This window comes from Sorex araneus, chromosome 1 (assembly GCF_027595985.1).
Source record: "Sorex araneus isolate mSorAra2 chromosome 1, mSorAra2.pri, whole genome shotgun sequence".
NCBI lineage: Eukaryota > Metazoa > Chordata > Mammalia > Eulipotyphla > Soricidae > Sorex > Sorex araneus.
The window spans coordinates 99,001,905-99,022,037 of NC_073302.1; the positions used below are offsets into that span (position 1 = coordinate 99,001,905).

At 44.7% G+C, this 20,133-nt stretch overlaps 2 protein-coding genes across 2 annotated transcripts in view; one reads left to right on the top strand and one right to left on the bottom strand.

The window, feature by feature from the left end:
* Window positions 1-5,374: 5,374 nt before the first annotated feature.
* SOWAHC (sosondowah ankyrin repeat domain family member C) lies at window positions 5,375-9,136 on the bottom strand. Its single transcript, XM_055126185.1, has one exon. The coding sequence runs from the start codon at window positions 9,069-9,071 to the stop codon at window positions 7,848-7,850; it is 1,224 nt and encodes a 407-aa protein (XP_054982160.1). The 5' UTR covers window positions 9,072-9,136; the 3' UTR covers window positions 5,375-7,847.
* Window positions 9,137-9,747: 611 nt separating this feature from the next.
* The window catches only part of SEPTIN10 (septin 10), a 104,216-nt gene continuing 93,830 nt past the window's right edge, over window positions 9,748-20,133 (top strand). The window contains exon 1 of the mRNA XM_055140046.1: window positions 9,748-9,861. Coding sequence (XP_054996021.1) covers window positions 9,835-9,861 — 27 coding nt within the window. The 5' untranslated portion in view covers window positions 9,748-9,834. The remainder of the gene's footprint in view (window positions 9,862-20,133) is intronic.

Below are 20,133 nucleotides of genomic sequence, written 5' to 3' on the forward strand. Positions count from 1 at the left end.
AGTTTCTTGGAATGATAACACATAAGGCAAAATGTAGAAGGGTCCCAAATATATAACACCTCTTCTCCTAAGATCAGGCCTTGGGACCCTGCAAATTCATGGCTCATCCACCAGGAATATCCCATTATGTGGGCAGGGTCAGTGAAATCACCGGCCAAGAGACTAACCTTGATTTTTCAGTTCCAGTCTCTCTGAAGGTTGTGAAGCCATAATTACTTGACTGGTTTTTGAGAGATCAGTCTCTGCCCTAGATCCAGGTAAGCTCACAAGATGAGTCATCTCATGATCACGGCAGTCACTCCTCTCATTTTTGGAAATTCCAAGGGATTTTAGAGGATTCCTGACAGGATTCCAGGATAAAGACCCTAACCTAAGCAACATTCTCCACCTTTTAAAAAATGTTTTGTTGATCACAAACCAAAGCATCAAGTATGTTACAACAAAATGGATTTATTCAGAATCATGTCAATGTATTTTTTCTTCTAGAGTGAAATGTATTGATTTTGAGTGCCAGATTGTTTTTAAAATTATATTTCTTTTTGAGATTTAATCCCTTGCTTTGTTGTTATTGTCTTGGGGTCAAAATGATGGGGTCACACACCTGTTTGTTGTGTTTGTCAGGGGTCCCGCATTTCAGTTGTGCGGCTCCCACACACTTGGTTGTGATGCTCTGGGGATCATACACTTTGTGGTTCCCTGGGTTCCGAACAGCAGAGCTTCAGGGACTGGCTACAGTACATAACAGCTTGACATTTAGAAGCTAGGCATTTTCTTGCCTCTGAAGTGTTCCTGTTATTTTTTTAATGGATAAATATCAGTATATATGTACTTTATACCCCTATATACAAACCATATTCATACAGCTTCAAACTTACTCTTTAAATTACAATGGTCTTGAAACTTAGGTTAATAAATAAATGAAAAACTGAGCTGCATTCAAGACCACTGTGGGACTTTATCTTGAGAGGGGTTTGGGCTACACTAGGCAGTATCATGGTCTACTCCTAGTGGTACTCTAAGGGCCGTACATAGAGTTGGGGACTTAACCCAAGGTCATAGTCACAAGGAAGGCCCAGCAATTTATTTCTTTCAAAAATTATGGGAGCAAGGTCCAGAAAAAGGAAATTTAATGTAACTTATTTTCAATCATTAGAGATTAGAGATCCTTGCATATGTTCAATCCCTGACACCACGTGTCTCCCCATGTACCACCGTGAGTCACCCACATGCAGAGAGCCAGGAGGGGCAGTCCCAAGCACTGTCCTGTGGGACAACCCTTCACTTCCCTAAAAACTGCTTTAGGTCAAGTAATATTTGTCCTTTCTGGTAATTATTCAGTATTATCTATGTACTTCATTTAGACACAGAGTTATGATTAAATGATTCACTTGACAGGAATATTAGCTTTCTCAGGAAAAACTACCCAGAGCTCACTCTATATTGCATGTATATATTCCAAGGGTTTTTAACCCCTCAGAAAGTCACTAAGTGTTCTACCTGTGACATGTTGCTTTGAACAGACAGCAAGAATCTTGTTGCTGAAAATGCCTTGAATATGAATCTCCAAACAAATGTTTAATGGGTTAAAGTAATATGTAACATTTGTAAATAAAACTCAAAATACGTACCATGATTAAGTGTGGCATTTACATGACAAATCCTCTAGTGATCAAGAAAAAGTGGCAACTTTCAAGGAAAAAAGTAAGTCTTTTATTTTGCATAGTTATTCACACCTAAGCAAATATTTTAAAATAGAATAATCAGTGCTGGTTAGGAATCACTTTGTGTCTGACTAAGATCTATGCTGCTATGGGGTCTCTGAATATGAGACTAAGCCACATGTGGCATGCATGAAGTACTTGGCACAGAATGTGACACAGAGCCAGGCCCCAACAGGAGATGCCAACCTGACAACACACAGGGCAACCATTTGACCCAGCAATACCACTCTTGGGAATATATCTTGGAGAGGCAAAAAGGTATAATAGAAATGACATTTGCATTTCTATGTTCATTGCAGCACTGTTTACAATAGCCAAAATCCGGGGGAAAAAAAGAGTGCCAAAAACAGATGACTGGTTAAAGAAACTTTGGTACATTTACACAATGGAATACTATGCAGCTGTTAGAAAAGATGAAATCATGATATTTGTATATAAGTGGATCTACATGGAAAGTATCATGTTAAGTAAAATGAGTCAGAAAGAGAGGGACAGACATAGAAAGATTGCACTCATCTGTGGAATATAAAATAACATAGTGGGAGACTAAAACCCAAGAGTTGTAGAGATAAGGATTAGGTCTGCCCCACAGCTTGGAAACTGGCCTCACATGCTAGGGGAAAAGGCAGCTCAGATAGAGAAGGGAACACCAAGTAGAGGATGTCGGGAGGACCCATTTGGGTTGGAAGATGCGAGCTGAAAGTAGACTATAGACTGGACGTGATGGCCACTCAATACCTCTATTGCAAACTACAACACCCAAAAGGAGAGAGAACAAAGGGGAATGCCCTGCCACAGAGGCAGGGTGGGGTGGTGGGGGATGGGGTGGGGGTGGTAAGAGGGATACTGGGGTCACTGGTGGAGGTGAACGGGCACCAGTGGAGGGATGGGTAAATGATCACTGTATGAATAAAATGCAAACACAAAAGTTCATAAGTTTGTAACTGTACATCACAGTGATTCTCTAATAAAAAATTTAAAAAAAAAGAAAAGTAGAATTCAATGGACATAACCACTGCCTGAGTGTGTACTCCAGTGCAGGCCCTTTGGACTGCCGCCCGAACTGCAGGCTCTCTCTGGGGTCTTTCTTTCCTTTTCCTCACCCCACTACAAACTTCCCAGTCTTCTTATTGGAGCTCTTTCAAGAAATGGAGTTTTGGCTTCTAAGGTAGTACCCAGCTCTTTGGTAGAGGGCTCCATGACTCACTAAGCATTACCTCTCCTGGAATTTTCCCAGTGCCCCCACATGAGGATATTTAAACTAGAATCACAGAGGCCCTGAGTATAAGAAACCGGGGAGGATGGAATTTATTTTTTAAAATGAGTAACCTGGCTGCACTGACTCAGAAGGAGCACACAGCCAGCAGGTAACTGAGCTTCTGGCCTCGCCCATCCTTGGGCCACCATGATGTCCACGCAGTCGTGGTCTGAGTGGCTCTCGTACCCCTCTCCTCCTCTCCCGCCACCTCCAGCATCACTAACTACGCATAGTAAAATAACTGAAAAGCAACATGCCACACTAACTCGATTTACCTGTCAGGGCCACTCCAGTTTGGGAAAAAGCAGTTACAAGTTCATGCCATTTAAGGAGATTCAAAAGTTGTGGGGGAAAATTATGGGAGGTCAGAAGAAAGATAAACTGTGTATTCCTTTGATTTGTAACAATGAAATGCAACCACCTATCAGGTGGCATAAGTGAAATGTCTGTTCTAGACAATAAACTGGGCAAGAAAATTGGGTTTCAAGAAAGCAGGATGTTGGGGCTGGAGAGATAGCACAGTGGGAAGGGAGCATGCTTAGCAACGCTGGTTTGATGCCTGGCATCCACTATGACCTCCTAAGCAGCGCCTGGAGTCATTCCAGATGCAAAGCCAGGAGTAACCTCTGAGCATCACTGGGTGTGACCCCAAACAAAAATCAACCCCCCCCCCAAAAAAAATGAAAATAAAGCAAGATGAGTAGTGTTTGAGAAGCACAGAGGGTGATACCATTTACTGATCAAGACTGGGGCCAAGATCGGTGGGAGGAGACCAAACTTCCAAGCAGTGACAGACAAAGTTCCAGTCATGACACAATTTGAAAGAGCATGGAGTGGAGAGCTCACGGGTGCTCTGAACATCACAAGGAGGTGGGTGAACCTAAAGGGTGATGTGGGGCTGGTATTGTGGAGTAGGAGTAGACCATAAAGACCTCCTTCTTAGTGAAGGTTTGGGGAGAGCATGGTCAAATATTGCTTTGACAATCTGCTCCGGAAAGGATGCAGGAAAATGGTGACGTGAGGCACTCAAATGGACTTGGCCCTGAGAGACGTTCCACAGAAGCCTAAACTGTATCAAGTCGTACTCTTATCTCTTAAGTCTTATAGTTAAGGTACTTGTTATTGCACCTCAATTGTCCATCAATAAAAATGAAATACTAGAATGGGGAAGGAAATTGGGAAAACTAAATAGTTTACTTTTTATAATGTGTTAAAACCTTGCCTGAAACAGAGAAAGTTCGCTGGAAGTATTGATACAGATATAAATATTAACCTTCAGCCAGGTTCAGAATTTCCTTAAAGCTCACTTAGCATGTGCCTACAGCATTGAAATTGCCTCTTGAATGCAAGCTTGTTATGGACTTAAAGTGTTCCCCTATAGTCACTGCCACCACATAATCATTGCTGTTTTAAAATAATACCAGTGCAAAAATTTTTTAAAAGCATTATATAATGGTTGCATACGTTCTTCTTCCTATCCCCAAGTTGGGATAAAATCTGTGCAAATTGTGCAGTGGAAAATTAGGGATTTTAAACCTAACCCCCCACATGATGGTATTAAGTGTTCTACCTCCTCAATGATGAGTGCTCTACTTCACAGCATGTTTGAAATGATTAGGGTTTTTTGTTGTTGCTTTGTTTTGGGGCCACATCCAGCGATGCTTCCCTGGGTACTGGCCAGTAGTGACCCGTGATCACTTGGATGAGATACAGAAGCAAAAAAAAAAAAGGCAAAGAAACTTAACTCTTCAATTAGGAAATTAATTCATTAATGTCTAATGCTTGAAAGATGTTGAAAATGGCATCTCTAGATTTTTAAGATTCAGTGCTAGTAGTAATTGTGGCACATGTATTTATGGCACATGGTAAGTGCAAGAGTCATGGGGTTTTATTTTTAAAGATAGCAATGGAAGTAATACTCTTTAATTCCTCTGTAACTGGTTCCAAACTACTTCAGTTTTCCCCAAAAGCTGCAATTTGAAATGCAAAAAAGAGCACTGCCATGATGCCAAGAGAGCACTGAATTTTGGGGAGAATGGAACACCTGGTTGTGCTTCGTGGACTCTGTGACCTGCCAGTATCGAACATGCATCAGCAGCATGCAAGGCAAACGCCTTAACTACTGTACTCTCTCAACCCCCATCTCCCCTCCAAGCCCCGCTTCCTCATACCCAGCACCGAATCTTACAATCTTACTGTCACTGGGACTTAGGGAGTCTAAACAGAATCATCTACTATTTATCTATAACTTAGGGATAAAAGGCTGGTAACTTGAATGAATTAAAAAAAGGATCAAATAAGTTAGAACTTCAGAAGGCATTGTGTGAATTATACAACACTATACAGGTAAAAATTATAAAAGATGAATTAATTTAGGTAACTCAGAGGCGAAAAATCCTGCATACCTTTTATTCTGACAAAACAAACACTACAGATTTACATTTTAAAATCCTAGAGTTTCATTTATTTAAAATATAAGACACAAGGCACCCTGGATTGCAAGATTTTAGATTTCAGGCATGAACAAAATAGTACCAGGTTTTCAAATTAGCTATAGTTTATGTAACAAAAAAGGAAGAGAACTGTGACATTCATTAGTCTCAATGTACCTACAAGAAATATGTAAGACATACATGGGCTTTGCCAGTTTCACATTAACAAACATCTAATAACTTATGCCCGTATTTCTATGAATAGCAGGCACTACTCCGCAAATACCAAAACTCACAAGCAACTTGCTTTTTAATAATCTTGATTTGGAAATAAAAAAATAGGAGGAATGTTAAGTAGCTTTAAAAAAGGTTAAATTCCTGAGAATGAGCACATCATTACAAAGAATGCTATAAGTAGTTCCTCTCAGGAATGATTTCTTTTTAAAGTATATCCTACAGAGAAAGTAAAAATTCTGAATGTGAAAAGCAATTTAAAGACTGACTCAATACCTAAATATGTAGCAAATTATAGACTTTTGTGCTAGTTATTAACATACACAGAAGTTTAATACTGACCATTTAAGAGGGCACTTAGACTGTTCTGAAGTGTCTAATCTTAAATTTCACTTTAGTTTTTCACGTCAGACATGTAATATTCTTCAGTGGAAATATAGCTTATTCTGCACCAGATACAGGTAAGCATATACAAGAATGTTCACTTTCAAATAATAATTTTTTTGGTTTCATTTTGTTTTCTGAGCCACATCTGGCAGTGCTCCAAAGCTATCCAGAAGTCACCCCTAATGGAGGACTACTGGGTGCTGGGGACTGAGTGTGCGGGCAAACCTGTACCAACTTTTCTGAGCTAATCTCTCTGGCCCAAGAATAACTATTTGTAATTTACACAACAGTAGACTGTATACAAAAGTAGAGTGTATCCTACATGTATAGATAAAAGTGCTTATCATATGAACATGGTCCATTTTAATAATTCTAAATCAAAGGCACACAAAAGGCTAGTTTATATATGCTCTGTGAATATTTTTCATTAGTTTTTAAACATAATTCCCTCTAGACATTTGACAAACTTGTTAAATATTTCTGCGATTTGGGAAATTGATAGCTTGTGAATGTTAGACATTGTAGCTCTGTGCAATTCATTTTGATCTAGTCAAGCTCCAAGCCGTAAGTAATGTCTATAGGTGAAAAGGTCCTTATGTTTCAGCAATTAAGAGACCAAAAAGACCAAGGGAGAAAGCCTTGTAATTAGTCTCCCACAAAAGTTGTTTTGAATCATGTCAGAGTTGATTTAATATGCTTGTAAGTTAAACTTTTAAATAACTATAAATACATTGTCTTAATATATTTTAGTGAAATGTAATTAAGAACTGCATTTAAGTATTTAATGAATGCTATTTTCCATATATATATGCAGAGGGATTCAATAGCCAGCAGCACTTAAGGATAGAAATAGACCCATCTGTTCTCTTTTCTCTTTTATAAAGTGCTATTTTTAACTAAGCAGATTTACTACTCAGCTTTTCAGTAACTTTACTGTAAGTTTAGAATATATTCTAGTAAATATGGAAAATTGAAAGGATTTAGTATTTCAAGCACTGCCACAGAGCAATCACGAGTTGTACTTTATAGTAAAATAAAAACTGTACCTTACATAAAAATCACTCTGCTGAATTACTTCACAGAAGCACAGGCTCAATATGATTTATTCCTGTTCTTAGTAATTTCACTAGAAATGATTTCTATAAGCAACTCATTAAATAGGGTCATGAAAAAAATGACCAATGGCTACACGGTTCCCCTGGACAACAAGCTCAGCACGTTTGGACTTTCAGAGGAGAAAACAAGTTATGATCAGAAGCAGAGGAAGCACTTCCAGAGTACCGTGGGTTCTTGTTAAGAGTTTTCTTTAGATACAGATTTGTTAATTGTTTTCCTTAATACCGAGGACCAGGGTGTTAACGATAGTTTCGAGAAAGCCATACTACAGATGAACTCAAGTGAACACTGCCTACTTCTTCCATGAGTAAAGCCGAGACAATTGACCAAGTAGGACACCAACAAGATTCTCCCACCCCCTCAACATTATATTCTCTTAGCATTTCTTAGTTTCAACCAACTTGACCTTCAGTAGTAAAACAGCGAAACAATCCAGAACAGCACGCAGCTTTGTTTCAGACAACTTGAGATTCTTTGTTCCTGGGAGTGTAACCACTGAAGCCGACACGAAGGCATCCCACCCGCGCCTCCTGCCCCGACTAAGCACCCGCTCACACCCAGAAACGGAACCGGGGTGGACACAGCGCCGAGCTCGGACTCGGATGCGGCCTACGCGCCCCCCACGACCCAGCACGGGGTGACTCTCCAGACCCCCCGGCCGGCGCCCGGCTGTGTGCGTGCGGGAAGAGCCGAACCGCCCTACCCGAACACACTGGACTTGGGTCTGAGTCTGAGCGCGGACGCCTGTCCGCGGGGCGCCCGCTCCCCCTCCTCCTCGTCCTCCTCCTCCTCGTCTGGGGGCGGCTCCGGCGGCCTGCAGGGTGCCGCGCCCGGGACCCCCTGCGTCCGGAAGCGGAGTCTGCCAAGCCGGGGCCTGGCGCGCGCGGCGTGGGGGCCCCTGCGCGCCGCGCCCCCCTCCAGCCCGGAGTGCGGGAGGTCGCCGGCGTCCTCGGCCGCGTGCGCGGGCCGGTGGGCGAGCAGGTGCGCGGGCAGGACCCGAGAGAGCCGCCAGCGGCCGCTCCCGCCGCCCGCCGCGCCGCCCTCCGGCGCCTCCTCCTCCAGGGCGCCCACCAGGCTCCGGATCTCCTCGGCCGTGCCGCGGCTCAGGTACTGCGAGGCCTTCCTCCCGCTGTAGTCCCTGGCGTCCACGTCCGCGTCGTAGGCGCCCACCAGCAGCTTCACCACCTCTACGTGGCCGTGCATGGCCGCCAGGTGCAGGGCGGTGTAGCCCCCGCTCGTCCGGGCGTTGATGTCCACGGGCAGCCGGTGCTGGCCGGCGAAGCTGACCAGCATGGCCAGCAGCTCGTGCCGGCCGTGCTTGGCGGCCCAGTGCAGGCAGCTGTAGCCGGTGATGAAGTCGCGCTTGGTCAGCAGCGCGGGCTCGCAGCCCAGCAGCCCCTCCAGGCTGTCCCAGCGGCCGTCGGCGGCCGACAGCATCCAGGCGTGCTCCAGCGGGTCCAGCGTCACCGCGCCGCCGCCCTCGTCCTCGGCCGCCGGGCCCGCAGACGCCGCGTCCGGCTCGCCGCCGCCCCGCGCGCGCCCGCCGCCCGCCGCGGGGCCGCCCCGCCGAGGCTGCGGGGACCGGGCGCCCGGCGCGGGGTCCTGGCGGGGCTCGAGCGGGGCGGGCGGGGCGGCGGGGCCCGGGGCGCGGCCGTCGCCCGCGGCCCCCGCCCCGGCGGGCGGCGAGCCCTCGCGGAACTGGCGCTTGAGCTGCACGTACTTGGTGCCGTCGGCGGGGTCGGTGCGCACCGTGGCCACGGCATTGACCAGGTCCTTGAAGTGGGCGCGCGCGCGGGCGCGCTGCTCGGCCTCTCCGCCCAGGGCGGCCCTGAAGTGCCGCACCAGCTCGGCGTGCGGCGCCCGGCCCCCGCGCTCCGCCAGGAAGCCCAGCACGGCGTCGGGCCCGAGCGGCTGCGCGTCCATCGGGGCTCAGGCCGGCGCCACCGCGGCCCGCGCGCCGGACCCGCTCGCCTGGCCGCGCCCCTACACCTCGCCCGCCCCGGCCACGCCCACTTCCGGCCCCCGCTCCGCACTCTCGGCCCGCTCGCGCCACGCCCACTTCCGGCCTCCTGCGGCCGCCAGGGCTCCTGTGGTCACCCTTCCCGCTGGGATGGCCCCTACCGTGGCTCCTGGGGCACCGGCTGCCCGGCTCTGAGAGCTGGGACGCCCCTGTCCCCCCGCGTCGCCGTGGTTACCGGGACGCCCCGCCCGGGCCCCGCTCCTATCCGCTAGCCCCGCCCGGGCCCCGCCCCTCTCCGTGCGCCCCGCCCAGGCCCCCCGTCCCTTTTCGGGAGCGCCCCACGTCGCCGTGGTTACCGGGAGGCACCGCCCAGGTTCCTCCCTTCCCCTTGCGCCCCATCTGGTACGCCCCTTTCCCGGTGCGCCCCCGAACCCGGCCACATCCCTTCTTGTCGCCCCGCCCCCTTCCCTGTGCGCCCCGCCCAGCCCCTCCCCTTCCGTATAGACCCTCCCCTTTCTGTCACGCCACGCCCCCTGACTGCCCCGCCCCTCCTGGCTCACTTCGTCCTCGCCCCGCCCCTCCTGGCGCGCCCAGTCCCTGGCCGGTCCCCCGCCCGTTAGCCCCCGGCCAGTCCCGCGCTTTCCATCCGTGGGTCCCTCGTCTCTCCTGGCAGTGGGGCGCTGCTTAGGGCCTTCTTCCCGCCTTCCCGCAGTCCTGCTCGGTACCATGGCCTCGGAGAAGTCGCGGCACCTGGTGAGTCTCGGGCCTCCCTCCAGTCCCCTGGACCCGGGACCCCACCCTGACTGACCCGCAGGTGGGGGCGCTGCTGCCCGCGCTATGGGATGGGGCGGCCACTGTGCCCGCCCTCTGGGCTCCTGCTGGGCCCCTGGGGTCCTGCCGACCCCCTCCCGGGTTCCAGCCGGGCCCTGGGCTCTTGCCATCCCTCCTCCTCCCCCCACCCCCTCCTCCCGCTGCCTGGGCTCCTGCCTCTCCCTGGGGTGGGGCTGCAGGCTCCCTTCACTCTGTCCTGCAGCCCTTTATGTATCCAGGTTCCTGGCGGGGGGCCCGCAGTGCGATGGAACCTGGTGGAACCCGTTAAGAGTTGCAAGGCAAGCATCCTGTCTGTTGTACATCACCCCGCGAGCTGCGATTTTTTTTTAAAAAATATTTTATTAGTGAATCATCATGAGGTACAGTTACAGACTTACAAACTTTGGTGCTTGTGTTTCAGTCACACAATGATGGCATACCCATCCCTCCACCAGTGCCCATTCTCCACCACCAATGATCCCAGCATCCCTCCACCCCCAACCCCCCACCCCACCCTGTCTCTGTGGCTGGAAGGTTTTACCTCTATACAACCACAATAACATGAAGAAACAGCACAAATCTCCATTGCGAGGAGAGGACGAAGAAAAGAGGCCTCTGCAATTATTTTTATTACGGTTTTGAACACATAAAACAACACAAACCCAGTGATCTCATTCAACAGTGGGATGGCCCAAATGGTCCACCATTTGGACCTGAGGCATATTTTTGTGATTCACCCTTTTTCTTTAAAAGAATGCGTGATTTGTTTAGTATTTTTAAATTCCTTTCATGTACCCTGTTAGGTTTATCTTTGCAGATAAGTCAGTGGACCTTGATTTTCGTAATAAGTTGTTATTTGCCTTTCTCAGTTTTTCTTTAAAAGTGAGCATGAGTTCTCTAGAGGCTTCATGATGTGCAGTGACCTCACTCTCCTGACGGCCAGTGAGTGTCTCTGTGAACACTAATCTTTACAAAGATTTCTCAGTCAGTATTTAATACAGTACATATCAATGGCTGTTTTACAAACTGAAGCTCTTTGGGGGCCTGAGACGTGGGAAGCATGGGGAACTGCTTGTTCCAGCAGTCTTTCTAAGTTAGCAGTTTATGGTAGGAACACTTCATCTGTTGCCTGAAAGTGAGTCCCAAATGACTCACCTGGGGTTTTTAGATGTTTCGTCCTGTAGCTGGGGCTTCTTTTCACTCCATTGTCTTTTAGAGAAGTCTCAGTTTTAGTGTCCGAACTGTCTTGTTACAGTATTGTGTGCATATGTGACTGAGGAAAATGTTTTTAATACATGTATATATACTTCTTGTCCAGAGAGTAGTCTTTAAAATCAAGTTTGTTCATGAGAGCACTACTTTTAATTTATGTTTAATTTTCTTTTGCAATGATAAGAGAGCTTTACTTTTTGAGTAGAACTTTTGGAGGCAATTGTAGGTTTATGTGTAATTGCAGGAAATAACATTCCCTTTGGCCCTTACCCTTCCTCTTCAGTTACAGCATCTTGATAACCCATAGCACAAGACACTTCCAGGGCTTTGCTATTATGAAGACAGAGAATTTCCCATTACCACCAGAGTAATTCAGGTTGCCTTTTTAAGGCCACGGCCACCTCCTCAATTCTGGACTAGTGGTAATCTGCTGTTTTCACTTAGTTTTTACTATTTTACACAAGGTCTAACCTTTTATGATGGGTTTTTGTTGTGGTTTTTCTTTTTCTTTTTGCTTTCACACAGCATACTTTTCTGGAGAATCATTTAGGTTGGTTCCTTTTAACTACTGAATCTGGTATAGATGTTCTACACTAAGTAACATCTAGATTTTTTCCATTGCTAGACTATTAATAAATAAATAAAAAAGCTACTCTACACATACAATACAGTGTAAACCTAAGTCTTCAGTTCTTTGAGAAAAATGCCCAGGAATATAGTGTCTGAGTCATCTGGTAGTTATATTCATAGTTTTATAAGAAACTGCTAGACTTTCCCCAGACTCTTTTACTGTTTTAAATTTATCTTTTTAAAATAAAACACCATGATTTACAAAGCATTTCATAGCTGAGTTTTAGGCATACCATGTTCTAGTACCAGCCCTACCACCAGTGTCAACTTCTCCCCCCATAGTGTCCCTACATACCTCCAACTCCCCTCTGCGTCTTTGACAGATACATTTTTAAGTTTGGTCATTGTAGTTTGAACTTCATGTTTTCATTGTTGTTGACAGCAATTTGGATCTATAGCTAGACCACCTCTACTCATGGCTGCTTCTCCCAGGAGGGAGCCAGAAATGAGGCTCTCATACCCCTGTCACCAGACTCCGCACCAGGCTGTTTTTACTCGGGGCGCCCCAGAGGAGGCTGGGTGAGAGTCCTCCCCGCCCCAGGGGACCCAGCCCTGGCAGCTACCTCCACAACCCAACCACTGCCACACTCCAGGCCGCTTTCCACATGCTCAGGCCGAGCCTCACACTTGAGTGAACGTAGTGTTGTGTGACACATCATCATAGAGGAAAATAAATATGTATGACTCTCGGAGACCTTAGCAAGCTACAGAGAGTGTCCTGCCTGCACAGCAGGGCCCGGCAAGCTCCCTGTGGCATATTCAATATGCCAAAAACAGTAACAATAACATTCCCCTGACCCTGAAAGAGCCTCCAATCGGGAAAGATGAGTAAGGAGCGGCTGCTAAAATCTCAGGGCTAGGACAAGTGGAGACGTTACTGGTGCCTGCTTGAGTAAATCGATGAACAATGAGTTGACCGTGATGACTGTGACCGTGACCATTATACCACCTCTACACCACCCGTGTACCTGAGACCCTTAATGCTGCCCCTCCCCACCCCCTATCTGCTGCTTCTGACTCCCCACCACGGTTTCTTCCTTCCATGTCCTCCTCCCTATACTCCTGTACTCTGGGATCAGGGGTGATTTGGGTCCCCACCTTTTTACTATATTGCATTCCCTGGGGCAGTTACTTTATAAACTACAGATAAACAAGATCATCCTGTGTTTGTTTTTCTTCTTGTTTTCTTCACTTACCAGGTCTTCCAGTTCCATTCAAGTTGCATTAAATTTCATAATTCCATCATTCCTGGCAGCTGCATAGAATTTCATTGTGTATATATACCACATCTTTATAATCTACTCATCTATTGTTGTACACTGAAGTTCATATTGTAGCTACTGTACTAAATGCTGCAGTACATGACGGTGGACTTATGTCCCATATGGACTTTTGAATGATGTTTGTATGTCCTGGGGGAAGCTACTCAGAGTGGAATTGCTTGGTCGTATGGCAGCTCAATTCTTAGATTTTTGAGCAATCTCCGTGTTATTTTCCATAATACCCTAGAGTCTGTGCACCAATTTCCTAGGTGTTCGTGTTCTGGTATAGGCATTCTGGATATGTAGTGATACTATATTGTGTTGAGTTTTGTTTGTTGTTTTGTGTTTCTAGGAGTCAAATCAAGGGCCTCACACATGCAAGGCTAAGTCACATCCCAGCCCTCACACCCAGAGATGCTCAAGGGTTACTCCTGGTTCTGCACTCAGGAATTACTCTTGATGGTGCTCAGGGGACCAGATGGGATCCTGGGGATCAAACCAGGGTCGGCTAAAGGGATGGCAAACACCCTACTCACTATACTATCACTCAGGCCCCTAACTTGCATTTCTTTAATGACTAATGATGCCAGATATCATTTCATGTGCTTATTTGCCATCTACATATTCTCTGGTAAAACAGTCTTCAAACTTTTTTTTAATTAATAACTTTGCCTTTACTGAATCATTTTATGTTTGAACTTTGTATAAACACCATGCTTTACAGAATTGTTCATTATATAGTTGTTCCAGATATCAGTGTTCCAATACCAGTCCCACAGTCAACATGACCTTCCTCCAGCAAATGTCCTCAGTTTTCCCAAGCTACCTCTTAGGAGGAACAAAATAATTATTTTATATTGCTTGTTACAGCATGTGTCTCACAATGGTGTTACTGAAGTCATTGAGAATTTACTGAGCTTTGGGTGCTAGTTCAGCCTTCTGTGTTGTTTTTCGTTGTTATATTCCATTGTGCATATATACCACATCGTTATGACCCACCAATCTGTTGTCAGACATCTAGGTTGGTTCCAAATCTTAGCTATTGTACTGAGTGCTGCAATGAATAGTGGTGTGCATATGTCCTTTTGAATGAATCATGTTAAATGAAGCAAGACGGAAGGGTGAACACAGGATGATATCACTTACGTGAGGTATTTAGAGTAACTGGCTGAAAAAATACAATGGTTTAAAGAGGGGGTACCTGATCACCCTTTAGCCCCAGAGTGTAGGGAAGAGAAGGAATGAAACAGAGTGAAGAGGAAGGGGAAAAATGATGGGTGAGAAGCAGCAGGGGCAGGGTGAGGGGCATTCAGGTCATTCAGTGGAGTTAAGGAATGATAGAGTTGAATATCCAAACCAGAGTCCACAACACTGAAATCACAAGACCCAACTTTAATAACCAAGCTTAGGGCTGGAGCGATAGTGCAGCAGGTCGGGTGTTTGCCTTGCACGCGGCTGACCCTGGTTTGATTCCTCTGCCCTGCTCAGAGAGCCCAGCAAGCTACCGAGAGTATCCTGCCCTCACAGCAGAGCCTGGCAAACTCCCCGTGGCATATTCAATATGCCAAAAGCAGTAACAATAAGTCTCTCACAATGGAGACGTTATTGGTGCCTGCTTGAGCAAATCGATGAGCAACGGGATGACAGTGACAGTGACAGGAGCCTATTAAGGTGGTAGGTTGGGGCTGGGGCGGGGGTGTGGGGGAACCGGGGAACACTGGTGGAGGGAAGCTGACAATTGTGATTTATTTTAATAAAATAAAATCTGGGAGAAAATAAACGACTTAGTGAGCTTCTGTACAACTTTTCATCCAATTTTGGATAGTCTGGACTGTGAAATTGGGAGAATTTGTGCAGCCCATATGCTCCAGGATCTGTGGAACTGTGATGACCAGCTGCTTGCTTTTTCTTTGAGATTAGTCGTGGAGCAGGGCCCAGGGTGGGTGGGTCGCCTGGCCTTCAGCTCCAGAGATCTGAGCCAGAGACCACTACCTGAGATGACTCAGCAAAAGTGTCTCTCTCCTTTCTAAAAAATTAAAGCTGTAATTTGCTTCACACTGATTTACAAAGTTAAAAAGTTACTCAGATTGTTTCAGGTGTGCCATATTCCTGCATCAGTCCCTTCACCAGTGTCCACTTCTCTCCACAAGTGTGCCCAGTCCCCCCCAACCTGCCTTTTTGCCTCCATTGTTGGCTTAGTGCTCCCTTCTCTGAACAGTGCTTCCACCCCACCTGTCCCAGTGGTAAACTTCCTCCTGAAGACCATTCTCGTGTTCTTCTTCACTGCCTTCGGGCATTTGCTCTTTGCCCTACTGTTTATATCCTGCATTGAGAGAGATTGCTCTATGTCTGCCCCTCGGACCCTGACTCACTTCACACTGCATGATAATCTCCAGCTCCATTCACACAGCAGCAAATTGCCTGGCTTCATCTTTCTCACTGCTGAGTGACACCTCATTGCGTATATGTGTCATCATTTCCTTATCCAGTCATCTCTGTACTTGGACAAGTGGACTGCTTCCAGCTTTTGACTCTTGTGAATAGTGCTGCAGTGAACAGAGTAGTGCAGATATGTTTTTCTGCATCTTGTGTTTGGGCCTGTGAGGTATGTTCCCAGGACTGACTTGCTAGACCATGTGGAAGTTCACCAGTTGACATCTCAGCAGCAGTGAATGAGGGTCCATTTTCCCCACATCCATACCAGCGATGGTTATTCTTTTTGATGTATGCCGGTCTCTATGATGTGAACCAATATCTCATTGTTTTGATTTGCATTTCCATGATGATTAGTGATGCAGAGTATATTTTTCATTTGCTGTTTTGCAATTTTATGTCTTCTTTGAAGAAGTTTCTATTTATCTCTTCTACCTGAATTTTGATGGGATGGATGTTTATAGTATGTTTTGTCTTAGATATTAACCATTTATCCAGTTAGTATTGGGTAAATAATTTCTTCCAATTGCTGTTGTGCCTTTATATTTTGGTCACTATTTCCTTTCAGGTGTTGAAGCTTCTTAATTTAATGTACTCAAATTTGCTTATCTTTGCTCCCACTTGTTTGACCAGTGGCATAGCATCCTTGAAGATGCCTCTAGCTTCAGTGTCATGGAGAGTTCTGTTATGTTTTACTCAATGTAATTTACAGATTCAAGTCTGAAAATCATTTTTAGTTTAATTTTGTGCATGGTGTTAGAAAGATGTCTGAGTTATTTATTTTTGCATGTAGTTGACAGTTTTCCCAACACTACTTGTTGAGGAAGCTTTCCTTGCTCCGCTTCATATCTTTTGCTCCTTTATCAAAGATTAACTGATCATATACCTTAGGATCTTTCTCTGGATTCTCAATTCTAGTCCATTGATATGAGTCTGTCCTATTCCAGTACCATGTTGTTTTAATTACTATTACTTTGTAGTACAGTTTAAAGTTGAGGAGACAGAAGTGGAAAACAAATTATCAAATGCTTCCTTTCCAGCAGGTCTGACTTTGGGGGGTGGAAACTCCAAACAATAATAGTGAGTTTTTGTTGAATGTAATCAAAGTAAAGAGAAAGTAAAGTGAAATTTGTCAGCTACACAGGTGGGGTGGGGGGCTGAGGGGGTGGGGGAAGGTTTACTGTGGTTCTTGGTGGTGGAATGAATATGTGCACTGGTGAAGGGATAGGTGTTCGAACATTGTGTAACTGAGACTTAAGTCTGAAAGCTTTGTAACTTTCCACATGGTGATTCAATAAAAAAAAAAATAAATAAATAATAAAAAAATAAAGTTGAGGAGAGTGATGCTTCACATCTTTTGCCCAAGGATTTCTTGGCCATTGAGGGGTGGTTTGGTTCCATATGAGTTTTAGTAGTGTTTGATCTATTTCTTTGTTATTTCTTTAAGTATACATATAGGGACTGCCTTGAATTTGTGTAATGCTTTGGGGATTTTCATCATTTTGATGATGTTAATCCTCCCAGTGGGGATGTTCCCTTTTTCTTGTTCCCACTTCCTTGTGTCCTCTTATATTTCTTTGCAATGTTTTATAGTTTCATTTGTATAAGTCCTTTGTTTCTTTTGATAAAATGGTTCCTAAATACTTCATTTTCTAAAGCAGAATTGTGAATGTAATTTTTCTTAAAGTTTTCTTTCTTCGTTTCCATTATTTACATACAGGAAAACTCCATGAATTTTTTGAAGTGGTTTTGTAGCCTACAACTTTACTACATGAATCCCTTATTGGATCTTTTATTTGGTAGAGTCTTGAGGGATTTCTAAGTATAGTATTAAGTATTATGTCATTTGCAAATTATGAGAGTTTGACTTCTTTTCCCTTTTCCTATCTGAATGCCCTTAATACCTTTTTTTTTTTTTGCTAATTGGTAGAGCAGGTGAGAGAAGTGGTGAGAATAGGCGACTATGTCTTGTGCCTAATCTTAGAGGGAAGGTTTTGGTTTTTCCCCATTGAGAGTAATGCTTGCTGTGGGCTTGTGGTAAACGGCTTTGACTCTGTTGAGGGAAGTTTTTTCAACTCCTATTTTCTTGAGAGAGGGTTTCTTTCTTTCTTTCTTTCTTTCTTTCTTTCTTTCTTTCTTTCTTTCTTTCTTTCTTTCTTTCTTTCTTTCTTTCTTTCTTTCTTTCTTTCTTTCTTTCTCTTTCTTTCTTTCTTTCTTTCTTTCTTTCTTCCTTCCTTCCTTCCTTCCTTCCTTCCTTCCTTCCTTCCTTCCTTCCTTCCTTCCTTTCTTTCTTTCTTTCTTTCTTTCTTTCTTTCTTTCTTTCTTTCTTTCTTTCTTTCTTTCTTTCTAAATCATGACTGGGTGCTGAATCTTGTATGCTTTCTCTGCATTTATTGATGTGATTAGATTTTTATATTTTTCTCATTTATAGGGTACATTTTATTTATTGACTTGTGGATCGATAGCACAGCAGGTAGGGCGTTTGCCTTGCATGCGGCCGATCCGGGTTTGATTTCTCCATTCCTCTCGGAGAGCCCAGCAAGCTGTCGAGAGTATCCTGCCAACACGGCAGAGCCTGGTCAGCTACCCGTGGTGTATTCGATATGCCATAAACAGTAGCAACAAGTCTCACAGTGGAGACATTACTGGTGCCCACTTGAGCAAATGGATGAACAACAGTGCTTCAGTGCTATAGTATGTTAAACCAACCTTGCATTCCGGGATGAATCATACTAGGCCCTGGTGTATGACCTTTGTTGATGTGTTTGTTGGATTTGATTTACTAGTGTTTTTTTGAAAACCTTCAGGGGTATTGATCTGTAATTTCTGTTACAGAAAAGGGCAGCACAAAGCTGTCTCTGTTTTAGCATCAGGTTAGTGTTTGCCTCACAGAAACTAGGTCTGTTTTCCTGTCTTTGATTTTCTGCAAGAGTCTGAAAAGGATTGGTCTTTTGTTATTGTTTTTGGGGCACATCTTGCTCAGGTGTTCTCTGTCCTCTTGACTCAACCTTGGAGTTTATAGGAGTCCAAGAATTTGTCCATTTTTTTCTAGGTTCTTTTGTTTCATGACATAAAGATTTTCATTGTCTGAGAATCCTTTAAATTTCTTTGGTATCTATTGTGATGTCACCTCTTTCATTTAGAATTTGGTTTATTAGAGTTCTCTCTATCTCTCTGTGAGTATTGCTAGTGATTTCTTATCTTGTTTATTTTTTTTTCCAAATAAATAGCTTTAGTTTCATTAATCTTTTGGATTGTACTTTCAGATTCAAATTCGTTAATCTCTGCTTGAAGTTTTATTATTTCCTTCCTTCTTCCTGCTTTGGGTTCTTTTTATTGGTCTCTGTCCAATTTCTTCAGCTCTGCAGTTAGGATATTTATGTGGGCCCTTTTTCCTTCCTGGTGAATGCTTGCAGAGCTATGAACTTTCCTCTTGACACCACTTTTGTTTGTCTCATAAGTTCTGGTAGCCTGTGCCATCATTTTTGTTTGTTTCCTGGAATATCTTGATTTCTTTTCATTTCCTCTTTGACCCACTGGTTGTTAGTGTTTGGTTTTCAACATTATTTCTTCATTTCTACTTGTGATTGTGTTGTATTTTCAGTACATCATGATCTGAAAAAATAAGTGATATGACTTCTATCCTCTTGACTTTTATGGAGGTGTGTTTCATGGCCCAGCATATAGTCTATCTTGTGGAATGACCCATGTGCATTGGAAAAGAATGTGAGAATGTGTATTCGGCTTTTTGATGATTCAGTTGATGGTTCAGAGCCATTTATACATATATATGTTATATAAAGAAGACCACACCTTCTACAAGGCCATTGTTGGTGATTTTAATGCCAAGATAGGACCTAGAAAGTCACGCAAAGAACTCCACATCAGGACCCATGGCCTAGAATGGAACAAACAGGGTGAAAGAATGTCTGAGTTTATCATGTTGACTAAGACCATCCATGGTAACTCGCAGTTCCAGAAGGCTGAATCTAAATGTTGTACATGTGAGTCTCATGATGAACACTTCCACAAGAAAAATGACCACATCATATTCGATCAATGTTTTAACCTGACTGATGTTGCTATTGCCCCAAAATTCCAAATGCGATCAGACCACACTGTCTCCTTCATGCAAAATTCTACTTCAGAGAGCAGGGAGAAAAGACTGCAAAGTTTAAGAACAGAACTCCTAGAACAGCCACCAACTGGGAGCTCTTTGGCACTACTGCAGCAATATGGGAAGATGCCATTGTTGACAACATCAACGAGGAATATAATCAACTGGTTCAGCACCTCCAAGATTGTGTGAAGAACGCCAAGAGAGAAAGTCACAAAAAGATACCTGTCCTCGGAGACTCTCGAGTTCATTCGCCAATGTGGTTTGGCATGAGCCTCAGGCAATCACAAGGTAACATCTGAGCATTCAAAGCTGTGCAGAGAACTCAAAGAGAGAAAAGCAGCAGTGTTGGCTGATGCAGCAGAAGCTGGGAAAAGTATTCACATCACCCGCCTGTCCTTCACCAACTATAAGACCAAGATGACTGCCCTCCAACGTCCTGATGGATCTATCACATCTTCCAGAAGGGCAATGGAGAAGGTTATCCATGACTTCTACTTGGATCTCTTTGATAGCCACCTGCCCACATACCAAATTCCAAAGGATGGATGGATGTTCACA